This window comes from Lygodium microphyllum, chromosome 13 (genome assembly GCF_053477565.2).
Source record: "Lygodium microphyllum isolate KBCC chromosome 13, Lygodium_microphyllum_v1.1.10, whole genome shotgun sequence".
Classification (NCBI taxonomy): domain Eukaryota; kingdom Viridiplantae; phylum Streptophyta; class Polypodiopsida; order Schizaeales; family Lygodiaceae; genus Lygodium; species Lygodium microphyllum.
In genome coordinates this window covers 60978261-60996018 of record NC_141147.1, presented here as the reverse complement: position 1 = coordinate 60996018, position 17758 = coordinate 60978261, and the positions used below count along the sequence as shown (strand labels likewise).

At 41.6% G+C, this 17758-nt stretch overlaps 1 protein-coding gene across 2 annotated transcripts in view; it reads left to right on the top strand.

Moving 5' to 3' along the window:
* The first annotated feature begins 1814 nt into the window (after positions 1-1814).
* Positions 1815-17758, top strand: part of LOC148026681 (ribonuclease II, chloroplastic/mitochondrial-like) — a 74839-nt gene continuing 58895 nt past the window's right edge. For both annotated transcript variants that reach the window (XM_087691150.1, XM_087691149.1), the window contains exon 1: positions 1815-2068. In XM_087691150.1, coding sequence (XP_087547276.1) covers positions 1986-2068 — 83 coding nt within the window. In that variant the 5' untranslated portion in view covers positions 1815-1985. The remainder of the gene's footprint in view (positions 2069-17758) is intronic.

Here is a 17758-nt window from a genome sequence, read left to right as displayed (position 1 = left end):
CAAATTCTTTCTCTTCTTCTTTTTATTTTCTCTCTCTATCTCTCTCCCCCCTCTCTCCTCTCTTTTCCTTTTTTCTTTTCCTCTCTCTCTCTCTCTTAAATTTTATATTTCATCTCTCTATAATTCTCTTTCTTTCTTTTAAATTTTATATTTCCTCTCTCTATAATTCTCTCACTGTGTTCAAATTCTTTCTCTTATTCTTATTATTTTCTCTCTCTTTCTCTCTCTCATTTTCTTCTCTGTGTCTTTCTCCTCCCTCTCTCCTCTCTTTTTCTTTTTTCTTTCTCTCTCTCTCTCTCTTAAATTTTATATTTTCTCTCTCTATAATTCTCTTTCTCTTTGTCCCCCCTCTCTGTCTCTCCCTCCCTCTTCTCTTCTTTCTTTTTTGCTCTTTGTATATTTCTCTCTCTTAGATTAAAATTTTAAATGTAAACTTTTTGATTAATTAAAATAAGAAAGAGAGAGAGAGAGAGAGAGAGAGAGAGAGAGAGAGAGAGAGAGAGAGAGAGAGAGAGAGAGAGAGAGAGAGAGAGAGAGAGAGAGCTTAGGCCCTACATAAGAGAGAGAGGGGGGAGGAGAGGGAGGGGGAGGGGGAGGGGGAAAAGAAAGAGAGAGATTATAAGTGAGAGAGAAGGAAGGGGGTTTTAATTAAAAAAAGGGAGGTGGGGAGGGGGAGGGGAGATTTTAATGAAAAAAGGGAGGGGGAAGAGAAAATGAGATATTACACGTGAGAAAGAGGGGAGGGGGAGGGGAGGGAGGTTTGGAAAAGGGGGTAGGTTCGGGAAGCCCTCTGGAGGTTCAGGGCTTTCCGAACCTATAGCTAAAACAATATAGTAGTAAGATATCACAAATATAAAGTTGAATAAGAATGGAGATTCCTCATGGCATTAAATATTTAGGCCGAATAAATATAAAAATTATTGGTTGCAACAATTTATTATATCTCATCCGTTACAAAAGTAGACACATGAGTAATAAAGCACTTCAGGAAGTCATTGGGCTATTGTAAAAACAATAAAGAAAACACATTAGATCGGCTTAAAGGACCTTATTAACACCCAACAACTAATGCATAGTAAGTAGTTTACTTATGTTTCTCGAATAGCCCCTAATAACAAGCACTCCTCAATGGGTGGATACAAATAATTTTGAATAATGAAACCTCTTTTTAAGCTAGAAACCACTTTGCAAATTTTGTAACTTTAATGATAGCATTTTTGTTTTTAAAGACATTATACAAGAAAAAGGACCAAACGAACTTCAAAGAACATAATGTAGTAATGCATCCTCTCAATGCCATGCCCAACATTGAAAATAAGGGATGAAAGATGCACTGCACCAAGTGTATTTGACCAACTAGCATACAATCAAACAAAATGTTGCATCGTTTGTTCTTGAATACACATCTTTTGAAATAAATGAAAAATCTACTTTAACTCTTTTCTTGTGATTGAAGGGGTGGGCAATTGCACACAAGGTAGCCCCTTGTAGGCCTTGCACAAGGAGTGCTTATGGCCATCACCTTTGAGGCCTCTTTAAGAGTAAAGATCGAGAGTAGTTCACTAGAAACATGTTTGAAAGTGGATTGAAAAACTTTTAGATCAAAACTTTAGAAGGACTTTTTTGAGTTAAATTGCATGCATTTGCAATTTTTGGTAAAATTATTCACCAAAGTTTCAAGGTTTTAAACCTTCTTTTATCAATTTTGCAAATGTATTTGAAAATCTTTAAATTTATATTTAAAAAATACGATGGTGTTTATGGCATATTGTTAGATACCCTCATAGCGTCCTATATAGGTAGAGCTTGAAATCCACTAGTCCATCCTTCCCAATTGAACCTGGCTTCTTAAGCTACACACAGATGCCTATGCCTTAACGACTGCTCTAAACGCTGTTCAATGAACCCAAGTTGCCAGAAACATCGGAGGCATGAAGCGTGGAGGCATGGAGTCCTAGGGCTCTCTCGTCTCAAGTGGAGTGAACATGATTGCTCTGTTCAGGCCACACTGGTGCGTCTCTATAGCTCGACCTACAGTTCGGGGCCATCGTTTCTACAACACCAGCAGGTATGCTCTACTGCTTTCTGTCTCATGTGCTCACCATACGATATTTTAGTCCACTCGAATTGGACGCCATTCAGTTTAGGGACTGATGAAGTTAATTTGATGGCTCTCTCTTAGCCTCATCAGTTCAATTTTGAGGTCTCACATTTCAGACGAACCCTTATCAGTAGGTACTTTATCACAGTCCCAACAGATATGGGTAGAATGACAGAGGGGGAGACTAGTTTGTTGGTGGATTTTCATGCTTGTCCTAATATTTGACAGCAGCGATACCAGCTACCGTAGCATATGGGGCTGGACACCTACAAAGGCATTGCACTTCTGTGACTTCAGGAATTCTATGCTTCCACCCTACCATCTTCCTTGTTTTGTGCCCGGCCAGCCACACCTTGCAACATGCACACAAGTCCTCAGTACTGCTACATAGCTGTTGGCAGTTGGCTGTCACTCGTCAGGCTGCCCGGTGAGGGATGTCATAAAAGGCCGTAGTTCAACAGTTATGTCAGTATGTGGAGGAGATGGCTAAACCGAATTTTGGCTTCGTGCTGCATAACCTGAAGATCCAGTCAGTTTTAGTTGTTAGCTGGAATATGTGTATGCTCCGTGTAGATTTGGTCTTCATGTGTGGGGCAAGGCTGCAGTGGGCACTTGCATCTTGTGGGTGAGCCCATTGCCTTTAGGTTGCATAAAGTTTTGGTGGTAGGCTTCAAACACTCAATTATATTGTTCGCTTACAACGCTTCTCTTACAATAACCTTCTGAGGATAATTCCTTTGCTATGAGCACCTTTTTGGTTGAGTTAAAAAAGCATCAATGAATATGGTGCATCAGAGTGAACTTTTATATTTAAAAAAAACAGCTTTCTATAGTATATATGAGAGAGAGAGAGAGAGAGAGAGAGAGAGAGAGAGAGAGAGAGAGAGAGAGAGAGAGAGAGAGAGAGAGATGGTTAATTAGCTATATTAACGTCACGTGGACGCCAAAACTGACCTAAAGAACAAAATGAAGTACACCAATCATCATTTGTACATAGCACCTCGGGTGTCAATAAGGTGTAATCAATCAGAAATTAAAAGTGAGCTTTAAGATCAACCTATCATTATAAGATAGGGGTATAATATGTCAAAAGGTCCACCTAAACATTTTAAGATGGTTACTTCCTTTGTGCGTTGGGTGTTTGGAACTCTACAATGATGGCTCTATTGTATCTATAGACCGCCCATTTCCCTTGTCTTCGGACTTCATGCACTTTAGCCAATCCCCCCCCGCGCCCTTTTTAGCACTGGGGACTTGTGTGGGATGCTAGCACCAGTAGGGCTAGAAAATTGAAGAGGAAGCCTTCATGGCATTTGGAGACCTTTGCTGCATTCATCATTGCTAGAGGCCCGAGTTGGAGTTTGGATCCGATGACAATGATGACTCGTTGGAGGAGTCCTTACCTTCCTCTTTTGCTTCTCCTTCCCTTTTTGTTGTGCCGCTAGTTTCTTGCAATCCTTTTGGAGATGCCCCTTTTTGACACGATGACAACAATGAGCTTTTTTTTTTCTTTTGCCAGGCACCCCTCTTTGAAGCTATAAAAGCATCGTGCTTGCCACCATATTGAGATGGTACCCTCCCCTATGAACACAAAGAAGCCTCGCGCTGCCATATTGAGATGGGAGCCTCCTCTATAAACACAAAGAAGCCTCATGCTCACGTAACATGGAGGATGTTTGATCAAAGCTGACAAGCGTTGCTGATATCTAACCTTGTAAGGGGTTGGCCACAACATCAAACTTGGGAGTTTATAGAGAACAATCCCCACAAGATTGTTAGCTCGTCTCTTGTCAATCTATCATCTCTTGATTGCGAGCTTTGTTGGAGTTTGATGAAGATATAGGAGCTCCGATTGTTTCAACTTTCAGCCCATTCTTTTCATGTGCATTTCTTTTTTAGTGAGTTTCAGGTGTGTGGACACTGTTAGAGGTGAGTTTCTAGCCTCATGCATTTCTTTTTTAGTGGTTGGAGGACCTGCTCACACCTAGCAAAGGTGATCAACATTTTTATTTTGCAATCAGCATGTTATGTGGCTGCTAGCATTATTTTCTTGCTGAAAATGCAGTTGGCTAGCATTTTTGGGGCCACTTTGACAAGATCGGTGAGATTTGGGCATTTCTTGCTATTTATAGTAGGGTGACTGGTTGCTGCCATTATTGACAGGTTTTCTTCAGCAGAATTCAGCACACTTCAACTTCAGCCTCTCCTCTATCTTGAGTGCTGCTGTTGGTCATTAGTCTGATTCGGTGCCCTCACAAATGCCTTGGGCTGCTTGTAGGGACTGATCAGTCCATTCTTTGTATTCAGCTTCCATTGAGATTCAATGCAGATTTATCACTTCATTCTCTTCTTTCTTTGCAGGCTTTCTCTTCCCTTCTCTCTCTTTGTTTATGCTTCTCTTCCGTTGTGCACTCTCACATGCTATCATTGTCAAAATGAGGACTTGGAGACTCTATGAAGAGAAAGACCACACTCGGGGTTGCTGTTTGGAGCAGATTTGTCATGAAGAACGTGATCTTGCTGCTTTTTTCGGGCCTTCTACGAAGTGTTTGGGACATCCACAACTCCTCATTGCAAGGTATAGTTGATTTACCCTTCGTTCAGTGTTCGGGCTGCCCGATACCAAAATGCAGATTTTTTGAGTGCATTTGCAGGTCTAGAGTCATGGAGTACTACTGTTGCAATGGTTTTGAAATGAGAAGCCTGTCTATTCTTTCAAAGACAGGCATTCTTAGATGTCAAATCGTTGTAATAAGCAAAATGAAGATAGAAGAACAAAGACCTCTTACTTTGAGAAGTCTCAAAGATTGGAGTTGTCATGGACATGCCATGATCAAGTGTACGGATTAATTCTTGCCCATGCCATATGAATCCACACTCCATGCGAACGCACCCTTAATAGAACATCCTCCAGCCAACCATGTGACCCCACCCTTGCCATGTCATCATAGAACCTTCTAGAAGATATGCCATGTCATCGCGTGCATCATCGACGATGTTATCATGGGACATTCTAGAAGATCTTTATCCGCCCTCCAACATTTATAAAAGGAGGGGCTCGCTATAGAGCTCCTCAATCTTGCCAATGCCAGTCTTGGGAGCTCAAGGAGTTGAGACCTCCAAGTAAGTAACTTCGAGTTCCAGTTCTAGTTCTTGTCTAGTCATGGTATTTAGTCTTGTCTTGTCTTCCATTATACTCCCATTGTCTTGTCACCTTATAATCTCGTAGTAGGAGATATTGTCTAGTACTGTCTTGTATCTTGTTCATCCCCTTCGAGGAAGATCTTGTAATTTTGATATCTTGTATCCATACCTACGGTCGCGGATTGTGGGATGCTTCATACCCTATCGGGTCCTGTTGTCTATATGTACGGTCTCGGGTTGTGGGATTTTCCGTATCTTGTTAAGTTATCATGGTATTGCCCCTACGTGGGATTATCTTGTAATTATAATTCTTGTAATAAATCTTGCATCTAGTCTAGTCTCTTGAGCACAGTCTAGTGCTCCCATAACAGTCTGGCAAGAATACTTCCTAGTCCTACTGAGCACCATAGAGGCGACCCTTGAAAGAATCGTGGCCTCCCTTCAAAACCTCCAACAACAAATTCAAGACTTGAGTGAATGACAAGCGTAACTTCAAATAGAACACCCTATGCATCTAGACCTTGTGCTTCAAGAGATGCAAGACCAGATCGGAGACTTGTAGAACAACAGAGGAAGTGATTAGATGATTCCGCGTGTTTATTAACCCCCAACAAGAGAACCCAAGATCAACATGCCCAGAGAAGTTCAATGGTGACCGTTTGAAGTTTAGGGGATTCTTACAACAAGTAAAACTCTATATCCGCATGTAACCAGATAGGTATCTAGACGATACTTCCAAGGTGGGATTCATTGGGACTTTGCTTTGTGGTCAAGCTCACTTCCACATTTGGAGATGCAGACATTGGTCGAGTAGCAGAACCAAAATTTCCGAAGCTACGACAAGGTAATTGCCCTGCCTCTGCTTATGCATCTGAATTTAGGCAATTAATCTGTGACCTCACTTGGTATGAGGAGTATTTTATTAGCCAATTCAATGGGGTCTTCGAGATGACATCAAGGATCTCATGCTCACTATGCTTGAGGCAAAAACACTCAACAATTATGTCACGAGGACGTGAAAATTTGATGCTTTGCTTATGTTTAATTGACATTTGATTAAAGGATTAATCAAATGTGCAATTAAAAGATGCACATGTGTTGCACATGTGAGGTGCAAGCTACTTTCTCACAGTTGAAGACCGAAGGACCCTGTGAAAAAGATGGGTGTCAAAGGCAATAGTTGTAACAAGTTACACTTGTTAGATTCTAGGTAAATTTTGGTGTCAATTTGCCCCTAGGACCATTAATTGGCCATTAAGTGTCAGTGGTGACACTAGGGACTAGGCATTAATTAATGGATTAATGCTTGTCCAAGGGTCAATTAATGCATGGGATCACTTTGGGTTGCAAATGGCCTAGCTAATTAATTTTTGGATGGGCAAGGTCAATTTTCTAGGCATGGATTAAGGGCTGAATTAATTTTCAGAATGAATTAATTCTGAAAATTAATTAAATGGCTGAAAATTGCTGAAAATGGATTAAGAAAGCTGCCACTTGGCAAAACTTTCCCATGCAAGTGGGGGAAAGGCTAAATAGGGCTGAAGGGAGAGGGAAATCTCGTTTTTTCATTTTGGAGCTGTTGGAAAGAGGTGTTGGACTGTTGCTGCAAGCTTTTGGGGCCAATTCCCAGCCATTGGAGACCATTTTGGTGATGGAGATTGCATATTCTTGACCTTGGGAAGCTGGCAATTGCTGCTGATGCACTTTCTTCTGAAGATCACAGTCTCTGATGCTCCTATTGTTGGTGGTGCATCCGTTTGGGGCTGGTACAGCAGTGCAGCAACTGATTTTGATCAGTTCTTCGCAACAAATCTCAAAATTTTCTCTCCCTACAGCATTCTCTCATTTCCTTCAGCCTATGCTCAGCCATTCTCAGCAATTCTCAGCCATTTTTGGTGGGCTGATCTGTAATTTCTGCAGTAAACCCTAATTCATAGCAGAAATCAGGGTCTAGCAGCCACATTGGGATCCGTGCCAGAGATTGAAGGCTCAAGGGACTGAAATCAGCAGCTGATAATTGAATATTATCAAGGGATTTCAGGAGCCAGCCCATCCCGAATTGATTTGTAGGAAAACGAGGATGCCCGGTTGTAAATGTGACCGTACAATTGGACCTTGATATAAGAAATGGTCTCTTGATCCCAGCCATACCCATGGAAACTTTCCTTGTGACAGTCCAGATGATCTTTCCAAGAAAGACCCTTTCCCTTAAAGCCCTGGTTGACTTCGGGGCCTCTGCATGTTTCATTGATGATGGCTTTGTGAATAGATACTAGATTCAAGTACTCCAAAAGACCAATCTTGCACCAGTTGAAGTTGTGGATGGAAGACCTCTAGCATTTGGAGATATCACCAAGGAAACCCGACCACTCATGTTAACCCTTGGCGATCACAAATCTTGCCTATGTTTTAATGTTATATCTAGTCCCACAAATCCTATCATCCTTGGGATGCCTTGGCTAAAGAAACACAACCCAGAAATGGATTGGGTTAAGCAAAAGATTACACTTTGTGAATATCAAAGAAAGTTAGTATATCTAGGAGCCAAAGTCTTTATGCACATGGCAAGGTAGGAACTGACCTACATGATATATCATATATCAGCTCAAGAATCTAGTAAGAACGAGTCCATTAAGCTACCAAGCCAATTTCAAGAATTCCAAGATGTCTTTGAAAAAAAGAATACAGATCTCTTGTTGGAGCACAGACCATATGATTGTGCTATAGAACTCCATGAGGGGGGCTCAACCACCTTTTAGAACACCTATCCCTTGATGAACTAGTTGAACTACGCAAGAACGTTGATGAGAACTTAGCCAAGGGGTTCATTAGGCACTTGAAGTCTCGTGCTGGAGCCCCAATTCTGTTCGTGAAGAAGAAAGATGGGTCACTTCGAATGTGTGTGGATTATCGAGGACTCAACAAGATAACAATATATAATCGATATCCTTTGCCGTTGATACCAAAGCTTTTGGAACGCCTTGGAAAAGCCAAGATCTTCACAAAGATTGATCTACGAGGGGCTTATAATCTTGTAGGGATGAGGGAAGGAGACGAATGGAAGACAACGTTCCGCACAAGATATGGTCACTTCGAGTATGTTGTTATGCCATTCGGTCTCACCAATGCTCCTGCAGTGTTTCAACATATGATGGATGATATCTTTCGAGAGTATCTAGATGATTTTATAGTTATATACTTGGATGATATCTTGATATTCTCAAAAGGTCCAAAAGTGCATGAGCACCATTTAAAATTAGTTTTGGAAAAGCTCAGAGAAAAAGGACTATATGCAAAACTTGACAAGTGTTTTTTCCATCAGACACAAGTGGAATTCTTGGGGTATAATGTCTCCTAGAGAGGAATCTTCATGGATCCCCAAGAAGATCGAGACTATTCTTGACTGGTAGACACCCACATGTGGCCGCGATGTGCAATCTTTCCTTAGCTTTGCCAACCTCTACAGGATATTTATCAAGGATTACTCAAAGATAGTCACACCACTCACTAGACTCACAGGAAACTCAAAGTTCTCATTACCCCAGAAGCCAAGACGGCCTTCCAGACCCTGAAGATTGCTTTCACCACTGCCCCAATCCTAGTCCATCCAAATCATATCAAGCCCTTTTTCTTGGAGACCGATGCATCAGACTATGCCTTAGGAGCCATCTTGTCTCAGCATGGAGATGATGGTCATATGCATCCGGTGGCATTCCACTCAAGAAAGTTCTCCCCTGTAGAGATAAACTATGAGATCCATGATAGAACTCCTTGCCATTGTAGATGCCTTTGATACTTGGCGTCATCACCTAGAGGGTGCAGCTCATTAAATTAATGTCTATACAGATCACAAAAATCTAGAGACTAGAATACTTTATGACAACCCGCATCCTCAACCAAAGACAACCCCACTGGGGTAACTTCTTATCTAGGTTTGACTTTGTCATCACCTATCATCCAAGACGCCAACAATGCCAAGCTTTTGATCAACAATGAGCAATACTACTTAAGATAGAGCACCTCCAGCTAGTAGCCATCTCTAGTTGTCACCAAGATGACCCTACCTTGAGCCAGTTAATCCATGAAGCCTTGCCGCATGATGATTTGGCCAACAATATTAAGAGTAAAATCAAGAGGAAAAAGGAAATGAAGTTTGTGAGTTTCGGGAAACTAATGGATTGTTATACTATAAGGATCTACTTTACATCCCTCTAGGAAAGTTGAGACTCCGGGTACTCCAACAATGCCATGACACCCCAGAAGTAGGACAGTTTGTAGTTAATAAGTCCTTAGAGCTTATTTCAAGAGATTTTTGGTGGCCCTAGATGTGGAAAGAAGTTAAGGAATATATAAAATCATGTGATACCTACAACAGGGCCAAGGTACCTCGTCACAAAAAACATGGCCTTGTGCAATCCTTGCCCATTCTAGTGTGACCCTGGTCTTCTCTGTCCATGGATTTCATAATAGATCTTCCCAAATTAGATAAATATGACTCTATTCTTGTTGTGGTAGATAGGTTCACAAAAATGTCACATTTCATCCCTACCACCAAGACCATCACAGGCGCAGCTACCGCTAGACTCTTTCTCAGATACATTTTCAAATGAGATGGACTCCCAAACGACATCATCAACGATCGGGGTCCCCAATTCATATCTAGTTTTTGGAAGAGCCTTTGCAACCTCCTTGGATTCCAAGTTAAGTTATCCATAGCCAATCATCCATAGAGTGATGGCCAAACAGAACGGGTAAATCAAGTCTTGGAACAATATCTCCGCTACACCATCAACTACCATCAGAATGATTGGTTTGAGCTCTTGCTCTTTGCAGAGTTTGCTTATAATAATAGTATCCATGCATCTACCAAGCAAACTCCTTTCTTTGCAAACTATGGCCAGCATCCAAGGATGGATGTACATCTCTCCAATCAAGTAAAGAACCCTGTTGCTCGAGATAAAGCTTAACACCTAGTAGATATACACCAAGAACTCAAGCAACAAATCCAAAAGGCTTAGAATCAATACAAGCACTATGCGGACCAGTATCGTCTCCAACATTCAGCATACAAAGTCGGTGATAAAGTATGGTTGCTCAGGCATAACCTCCACACAACAAGACCCTCCACCAAGCTAGACCATCAGAGGTTTGGGCCCTTCACTATTGTAGTCGAGATCAACCCGGTTGCTTACCGACTCCAACTCCCGAGTACCATGAAGATCGTGTTAGCAGTCATGTTTTTCATACTTTGTCATCTCTTGCCTGTGAGCCTTAGTCTGAGTGAGACGAGGACTTTAGGAGATCTGACGTGTCTATTACTTGTTTTGACGGAGGAGGTAGCTCATTCTAGAGCATTTGGTTTATTGCATTTTAGTGCATTTTCTTCTCTAGTTGGGATTTCATGTCCATTTCTCGAGGCAGTTTTCGCATTCTTTAGCTTTCCTCACCTCTACTGGACATTGTCCATCCTTTCCGGGATTTTTATGAGCATTTCTGGAATTTTTACCAGCATTAAATGCTAGTCGGCTATATTTTTGGCCCCAAATTCTAGGTCATCTTCCCCTCCTTCCTTGGCAAGTGCACACTGAGACTCCGTCATCTTCCTTTGTCTTTGGTGCTGCCATTATCATTAGCTTGATCTGGTGCCCTCCTGACGTTCTGGGCTGTGTGTAGGGACTGATCAGTCATCCTTCTGTATTCAACATTTGTTCCTTATTCAGTGCAGTTTTTTTTGTTGAAATGTGTTGGGAATAAAGGGCCATTGTGCCTTTTATATGTGCACGGGTGTAAACACACCCTTAGCACATTTGTACTTCATATATATCTATCTAAAACCTAAAAAGGTACACAACAAATTGTACCCAAGAACATTGTGCATCCCTCTCTCTGACTCTGACTCTCTACTCTTGCTCACGTTTTGCTCTGTACCTGACATTTTCATCGTAGGACATTGCATCGCCATTGTGCATCGCTCACTTCAAACTGGTATCAGAGCTGCGGTTAAGGTGTTCACGCTTCTTGGAGTCCATGCATGTCAGCTCGTCATTGTTCTTTCTTTGGACAGATAGGCGACAACTCATGCAGTCAGGCGCAGGTCAACAGGCCAGGTTTTCAGATAGGCGACTGCTTGTGCAGTCAGACGCAGGTCAAAATGTCGTTTCCTGGCCAGACGTAGTCACACATAGGTCACGCACTCCATGCGCAGGTCAAAACGTCATTTTTCAGGTCACGAGCAGGTCACCCGAGCATGCGATGGGCTGGCGGCTGTAAATGGGGCAGATTCGTCACTTTTCTTTTGCAAAATTTTTAATTTTTCAAAGGTTCCTTGCAAGCAAGCCCTTTGCTCATTGACAGGCGTTTGTGCGTGTAAGCAAAGTTCAGAATTTTGGGCAGATTTGTGCCAAAAATTTGGGGATTTGTCTAGATTTGATGCCAGCAAGACACAGCAGTGATATTTGTCTCAGAAATTGCAGGAATTTGTGACATTTTGCCTTTGACATTTGGGGCTTTTCATGTACATGCAAGAATTGGGCTGAAATTTACCCAATTTCTCGACATTGATGCACATTGGACCCCGCGCAATTTGGGGCTTTTGCTGTTTGGGCAAAATTTGTGCGCCATTTGGTCATTTTATGTACATGCGGGTTTAATTCCATGCAATTTGGACATCTAGCTCTTGGAAAATTTGGGGGTTTTGCTGAAATTGCTCTATTTTGGCAAAATTGGCCTATTCTATGCATGTTAGAGATTGTGCAGATGTATTGTTGATGCTTTGAGCACAAAAATTTTGGGGCTTTTGACCATGCGTGTCAAATTTTGAGCCCGTGGGTGCATGTACGACAGAAATTGCAGCTAAAATTTGGGACTTCTCATGTAATGTGATGTATTTGTCCTTGGAACAGCTGTAATCAGTTATGGAGTGCTGTAGCACAAGGTTTAGTGCTTCTGAAAATTTATTTGCAGATCTGAAATTTCTTCTTTTACATGGTCATTTATTACTGGTTGGTACTTGTTTGTACCTTGGTCACTTGTGTGACAGTTTGGGCCTGCATTTGCTGAATTTTTTGGTCACATTTGGGCTGAAAATCATACTGGCAGCAGTGACAGCAGTCATCTCATGGACATTAAGAAGCTTGAAGGAGCACATAAATTTGCAGTCTGGCAAAAACAGTGCTATAATATCGTGTTGTAGAAGAAGCAGGCAAGGCCGATTAAGACCAAAGGGGCAAAGCCCGCATATATGGAATAGGAAAACTGGGATGATAAATGAGCTTGCACGCTCAACCATCGAGCTATTGATTTCTGATGCCTTGCTGTTTAACATTGAAGGTTGGGATTCTGCTTATGCTATTTGGACTCGACTGGAAGAACTGTATGCCCAGAAGAGTGCCACAAGCAAAGTTTACTAGCTAAAAAAGCTTATGGATTTGCGTATGAAAGAGGTTACAACAATGTCTACACACTTGAGTGAGTTTAACTCCATTTTCAGCCAGCTGGTTGCCTTGAAGTTTATGATTGACGAAGAATTTAAGGCTACGTTCTTGCTTTGTACTCTGCTAGAGAGTTGAGATACATTCAGGATTGCGAGGAATTCTAATGCGATCCTTTTGTATGCTGATGTAGGTAGTGCTCTACTCATGGAAAAAATGAATCGGCAGAACAATGCATCCAGTAAGTCTTCCAGTGTTTTGCATACTAGGGGCAGATCACAGCAGAAAGGCTAATTTGATAGCAAGGGACGCAGTAAATTACGTGGTAAGGATGTTGAATGCCATCATTGTGGCAAGAAGGGTCACTTTAAATGTGACTGCTACAAATGGAAGAAAGAGAAAGGAAAGGGCAATAAGACAGATGATAGCAAGGAAGAGAAGAAAGAGAGGCAGTCTAAGAAGAGCAGTGCCAAAATTGAAGAGGTGAATGTAGTCACTCATGACAGTGACACTGGGAATGACTTACTCTTTGTCTCTTCATACTTTAGTACACATGCTTTACTTGCAGATATGGATAATGACATGCACACTTGGATTCTAGATTCAGGTGCTTCCTTTCATGTCATCCCTCATCGTGAGTGGTTTTCTGACTATACAGGGGGTCGACATGGTGTTGTCCATCTTGGGGACAACTATGCATGTGACATTGCAGGTATTAGCAGTGTGGAGTTACGGTTTCAGCATGGTTCTATCTTCACACTTCCGCATGTACGGTATGTACCTTAGCTCAAGAAGAGCTTGATTAGCACATGACCATGGATTTCATACCACCTTTGGTGATGGGAAACGGAAGATCTGTAAGGGATCTAGAGTGATTGCGAGAGGTTGTAAAAGTGATATCTTGTATCCTCTCCATGTATCTAGTGTGCGCGACTATGTTGTTGCCGTGACTAAGCAGCCAAGTGTTTCTTTGTGGCATGGCCGGTTGGGACACATGAGTCAAACTGGAATGAAAGTGCTTTCTCATTTGGGTTACTTGCCTTGTCTTCACTATGCTGATTTTGAGCATTGTGATCATTGTATTTACGGTAAACATGCACAGATGTCTCATAAGAAGTCTCTTTCGTTGAAATCTTCTCCTCTAGAGTTAGTACATTCCGATGTATGTCAGATGCTAGGGTTATCTTTAGGGGGAAATAAATAATTTGTCACCTTTGTTGATGTTGCTACATGGAAGGTATGGGTTTACCCTATTCGTAGCAAGGATGAAGTGCTTGACAAGTTCCAAAAATTCTTGGCATTGGTTAAAAATCAGACTAATAAGATACTTAAGTGTCTTCGCTCTGACAATGGTGGGGAATATGTGTCCAAGGCCTTTCAGGCATTTTGTGACAGCAAAGGGATAAAGAGAGAGCTCACTGCCCCTCATAATCCACCCCAAAATGGAGTTGCAAAGAGCGTATGAATCGAACCATACAGGATAAAATCTGTACTATGCTTTCTCATGCTGCATTATCCCCTGGCTTTTGGGCAGAGGATGTTATGACAACTGTTCACTTGATTAATTGATTACCGAACATGTCTTTGGGGGGGGAGGATTCCTCAGGAAGCGTGGTCGGGCAAGCCATCTTCATATGCTCACCTGAAAGTGTTTGGTTGCGAGGCTTTTGTGCACATTCGTAAAGAAGAACGAAGCAAACTTGAGCCAAAGTCCTGTAAGTGCATTTTCCTAGGATATGGTGACGAGGGTGAAATGGGGTATAGATTATGGGATCGGAGAAAAGGAAAATAGTACGCAGCAATGATGTTATTTTCCGGGAAGATCGCATGCATAAACAGCTCGAAAAGATTGAGAAGGTCCGTAGGGTTATATTCCAAGAAGAAATACCTTTTGGACAGCAAAATGTGCCCGCTGTACAGCAACAAATACTTGCTGTAAATGAACCTGCAAATGTAGAAAATAATGTTGGAAATGATCAGCCAGCCATTGCCCATAATGATGAGTCACTGGATGTGCAGGAACAACCAGGGCAACAAGCTGTTAATGTTGATTTGCAGTCTGAAATGCGAGGATAGCAAGCTGAAAATGGAAATTTGCAGGCTCAATAGCCAACAAACAATGATCATTGGGTTAGGAGATTGTCTAGGGCTACTAGACAACCTGATAGATTCGTTCCTGGTGCAAACAATGTGGCTGATTATCTCATGTTGACAGACTGTGGTGAACCATCTTGCTTCAAGGAAGCAATGGACAGACATGACAGCAAGAAATGGTATAAAGCCGTGTTGTTAGAGATGGAATCTCTTAAGAAAAATGGCACTTGGGACTTGGTGAAGTTGCCTTAAGGGCAGAAAACCCTTCCATGCAAATGGGTTTACAAGATGGTCACTTCTGGTTCCTCGCTAAAGTACAAAGCAAGATTGGTTGTGAAGAGGTACAAGCAGGAACATGGAGTTGACTTTGATGAGATCTTCTCTCGTGTAGTGAAGATGACTACATTGAGAACCATTTTGGGCTTGGTTGCAGCTGAAGATATGGAGCTTATATAGATGGATGTAAAGACCACATTCTTACATGGTGATATGCATGAAGACATATATATGCAGCAACTTGAGGGGTTTGTGGCAAAAGGGAAAGAGAAGATGGTATGTAAACTCAAAAGGAGTTTGTATGGGCTGAAACAAGCACCAAGAGAATGGTATCATAAGTTTGATACATTTATTTAGTCTCAAGGTTTTCATAGAAGTCAAGTGGATCATTGCTTGTACACCAAGAAGGCAACAGATGGCAGCTTGATTATCTTGGTTCTGTATGTTGATGACGTGCTAATTGCTGGCAGGGATACTCATGCCTTGGACTCATTGAAGCAAAGTCTTCATGGTAGCTTTGACATGAAGGACCTTGGTGATTCAAATCACATTCTTGGCATGCGAATACTCAGAGATAGGTTAAAAGGATTACTCTATGTATCTCAGCAAGAGTATATCTCCAAGGTTTTGCAGCGCTTCAATTTGGAGGGGGGGGAAAACAATTGGGATTCCATTGCCTCCATATGTGAAACTCAGTGCAGAGGACAGCCCTACATTTGATGATGAGAAGGCGGAAATAGCTAAGATACCATATGCTTTAGCTGTTGGTAGTTTGATGTATGCTATGGTTGCTACACGTCCTGACATTGCCTTTGTAGTGGGAGTGATTAGAAGATACATGGCAAACCCTGGTAAAACCCATTGGGAAGCAGTGAAAGGTATTATGATATATCTCAAAGGCACAAAGGATTTGTGCATCTGCTTTGGAAAGCAGAAGGCATCTGTCGTTGGCGTTATGGATGCAGACTGTGCTAGTCGTGCGGTTTGCAGAAAGTCCACTTCTAGGTATGTGTTTACCTTCATAGGAGGAGCAGTCTCTTGGATCTCCAGGCTACAAAAGTGTGTTGCATTGTCTACTACATAGGCAGAGTATGTGGCTGCCACTGAGGCATGCAAGGAGGCTAAATGTCTTTCACGTCTGGTGGGAGAGCTTGGCATTACAGAGTTACCTATTCTCCATTGTGATAGTCAGAGTGCTATCATACTAGCACAGAATCCCATCTTTCATGCAAAGACGAAGCACATACAGGTGAAGTATCACTTCATTAGAGATGTACTTGACAGCAAGAGCATTGAGCTTGTCAAACTGTATACAGATGATAATCTTGCAGATCTTCTTACGAAGGGTCTTCTAGCAGAGCAGTTTGCTCATTGCCGACAGATGATGAGAATTGGATAGGTATATATATGTATTTCAGCTTTGTACATACATAGACTTAGCTGATTCAAAGGCACATTGCCTTGAGGTGAGAGGTGGTTGGGAATAAAGGGCCATCGTGCCTTTTATATGTGCACGGGTGTGAACACACCCTTAGCACATTTGAACTTTCATATATATCTATCTAAAACCTAAAGAGTTACACATAACAAATTGTACCCAAGAACATCGTGCATCTCTCTCTCTAACTCTCTACTCTTGCTCACGCTTTGCTCTTTACGTGACATTTTCATCGCAGGACATTGTATCGCCATTGCGCATCGCTCACTTCAAAATGCATAGATTTGCGCATGGCTATGGTGGCCTGAAGGTATAGAGTGAACTCATGAAGAGATAGAGTTGAAGGTAGAATGCCACATAAAAGATTAAGACTTGGACTCATAAACACAATCTTGTGTGGTTGGACAATGACTAAGACACTTAACTGAAAGCACAAAAGTACCATCATATTGCATTGAAAATGAGAGGCAAGTACAATGCTTTATAGCTTGAGGATATGTGGTATTTTATTGCTTTGTGCTTATGGGATTCTGGATAGCATGCATATCCTTTACCCAGATTGCTCCTCAAAGAGGCTATACTAGGTGTGATTGCCTAAATCTCAATACCCTTCCTCAATTACAACCAAAAAGGCACAAAGTGTGTAGAGACTTTAGTGAGTCACCACCTGTAAAGTGTGAGTACATGGGAAACACCAGAGGCTATTGTAGAAAAGGCCAAGTGTGGGTACTAAACACATGGTGGATATCCAGAGGTTGTAATAGGGGCCTCACAAAGTGTACAACGGCTGTAATGCCAGGTTACATGAGGAGTTTACAAAGCTTATGACAGAAGCATTAGGGCAAGGTTATATAAGGCTTCAAAAAAGTCTATCAAAAAATTGGGAATAGAAGGACTGGTGAGACTTGTCCTTCTGCTCTTGATGGTCTTATTCTTATTGTTATTCTTCCTTTGCTCCATGATCTTCTGCTTCTTTTACAGCTGCAAGATAGGCTTTTTGAGACCTTTTTCTAGTATGACAAAACTTCTCAGTGTGTCCAGTCCTTTTGCAGAAGTCACAAAATAGCTGGTCCTTTCTTCCTTTGTTCTTGTTACTGACATACAACATTTGTTCATCCTTAGGAGTACTTGATTCTTCTTTATTTTTGATTTTTTTTTCTTCTTCCAATAGAGAGGCCTTAATGTCAACCATTTTAGGATTTGGTATGTTGATTAAGGTGGTTGAAACATTATCATAATCAAAATGCAAACTTTTTAGCAAAACACCAATTAAAT